The sequence below is a fragment of the Naegleria gruberi genome, assembly GCF_000004985.1.
Source record: "Naegleria gruberi genomic scaffold NAEGRscaffold_613, whole genome shotgun sequence".
Classification (NCBI taxonomy): Eukaryota; Heterolobosea; class Eutetramitea; order Acrasida; family Naegleriidae; genus Naegleria; species Naegleria gruberi.
In genome coordinates this window covers 1-2,375 of record NW_003162938.1, presented here as the reverse complement: position 1 = coordinate 2,375, position 2,375 = coordinate 1, and the positions used below count along the sequence as shown (strand labels likewise).

The window sequence follows — 2,375 nt, the reverse complement described above, 5'->3', positions numbered from 1 at the left end:
TCTCCTTCTTATCATAATCAAAATGATAAACTCTACAACATTGCTCCACACTCACTCCACCATTTGTTCCCTGACTGTTATTATTATTAACACTCGTGAGATTTGATTTAAAATCCGTCAAATTTGATGATGTTGCCAAAACATTTAAACTATTATTCATCGGAGAGGATGTTATTGTTGCTCCTCCATTCAATGATGATGAAGATGATGAATATAAAACTCTCCTTTCCACCGTAATTACTCTCCTAATATCTGGCAAATAATGAATAGCATCCACTTGATTCCACAAAGGCTGAAATTCATAAAGGCAATGAAACTCTTTCTGTGTTGTTTGTGTCGAGTAGCCTTTGACAATTCCATTGTATGCGACCCAGAATAAACTATCACTCGCAGCACTGCAGTAGGGCTGTCCGAGATCGTGTGGGCACAAAATATCTTGTGATTGAAAAACTCTGATATTGTGTGAGTCCATTTTTTTTAAAATTATTTTTTTAAATAATAAATTACAAATGACTATTTAATATTTAATTATTACTATTACTTAAAATCAAATGTTCTTTTAAATTCATTTTTGAAAGTAAAGAGTGCACTAGATTAGAAAAAGTACTTTTTTGAAGAATATTCCAAACCTCTATGGAAAATTATTTACAGAGGAAGATAACAAGGTAAACAACGTGTTAAAAATGTGTGGCTTCTCTGTGTTTACTTTCGCTGGCGTTGTCAAAATTGTTCTATAAATACATCCATACAAAAAACACATGGTAAAAAAAATGTTCAAAACAATACCGTACCTATTAACAACAGCACACAACATCCCCACCAATGTCCTTCATTCACTACAATCCACTGGATGGAACTTCACCAAAGAAGAAGCAATTAACATTGGATGAACTGAAGTCCGTTCTTCACTTGAGCCAAGAGCAAGCTACTAAAGTACTTGGTACATCTTCTTTCAAACTTCGCTCTTTATTCAAGAAGCATAGAGAGGAGCTTTCTATGGTTAGATGGCCAACACAAAAGGCTAGACAACAAATGCTAACCAATAACAACAACAACAACATCATAGTGAAGGAAGAAGAAGAATTTCCTAGAGATGAAAATGACTTTCCAATCTTTAAAAAATCTCTCATATACAAACAACAAATCAAAAAGGGCAATAATCCATTCACTTCTATTGAACCTAAAATATTATATCTTCCTTCTCCACTTGAAAATAATCAACATAATGTTAACCATGAATCAATTTATTCCGGTTATACAGATGATGATAAGATTTTCACTTTTAACAAATATGAACTACAAGATTTCTTACATTTTTTGGAAATGAAAAGATTGGAAAAGGATATTTGTGATCGTATGATTGGTAGAGTAGCAAATGGATTCAAGAAAGTTGTATTCTGTATGCCAGTTTCAAAGTGTACCAGAAATGTATTTACCAGTTACTTTGATATGTATGGAGAATATTGTACAATTAGAAGTAGAAAGGTTCTTGGATACGATTCTATTGGCTGTTTTACAAAAGGAAATGTTTCAAGATATGTGTTTGAATTTCCATATTTACCAACATTCGGAAATGGACGATGGACTTTGAATCAATATAGTTTAGATAATAATAATTATGAATCGGAATTTGAAGATGGGAAAGGAATAACAATATTCAACGATTCTACATCAACAACAAGTAGTACATCATCAAATGATTTCAGTTTTCCAGTTATCGAAGACAATGATTATTCATTTTTAGGAGAGGAGTTGAATGAGTTTAATGAACATTGCAATAGACAATTGGAATTCATGGAAGGATGGGATCATGTTCGAAACATGGTTTATAGATTAAGTGTTTCTCATAATTCAATCACTCAACTGGTTACAGTTTCATTCGGAATGATTTCTTTGAAGTTGTGGTATGATGGAACCTATAAAGAAACATTTTAATAAAGTATAACATTTAATCTATCACTTCTATACCATCATTATCACTTACATCAACAAGTTCAACAATAACATTAATCAACTTCAACTTCTGTTTCACCAAACAAAGTATTTTTTGACCCTGCAATAAAAATAAAAAATTTATTGCAGGGTCAAAAAAATGCTTAAACAACCCAAACGCAAAAAACAAAAACAGGAGGAAACACTAGTAACTTTATTAAAAGATTCAATGAATAAGAAGGAGTCATCAAATGAAATTTGTATTGTTTGTAAAAACGGAACACCAGATAGTTATAAAGTTAGACCCTATGATCATTTTAAACCACATTCTAAAAAGATTATTAAATTATCAAATAATATTCCTATTAAATCTATTAATAATTATGATGAGTTAATTAAAGAAATGATTAGTAATAATTTTGCTAAATTTATGTTTTTAAACC

The 2,375-nt window shown here is 30.7% G+C and overlaps 1 protein-coding gene across 1 annotated transcript; it reads left to right on the top strand.

Moving 5' to 3' along the window:
• Positions 1–822: 822 nt before the first annotated feature.
• NAEGRDRAFT_54907 (uncharacterized protein) lies at positions 823–1,935 on the top strand (the record flags this gene model as incomplete). The annotated part of the gene is made up of 1 exon (XM_002668143.1): positions 823–1,935. One exon carries the CDS (start codon positions 823–825, stop codon positions 1,933–1,935), a length of 1,113 nt encoding a protein of 370 aa, XP_002668189.1.
• Positions 1,936–2,375: the final 440 nt, after the last annotated feature.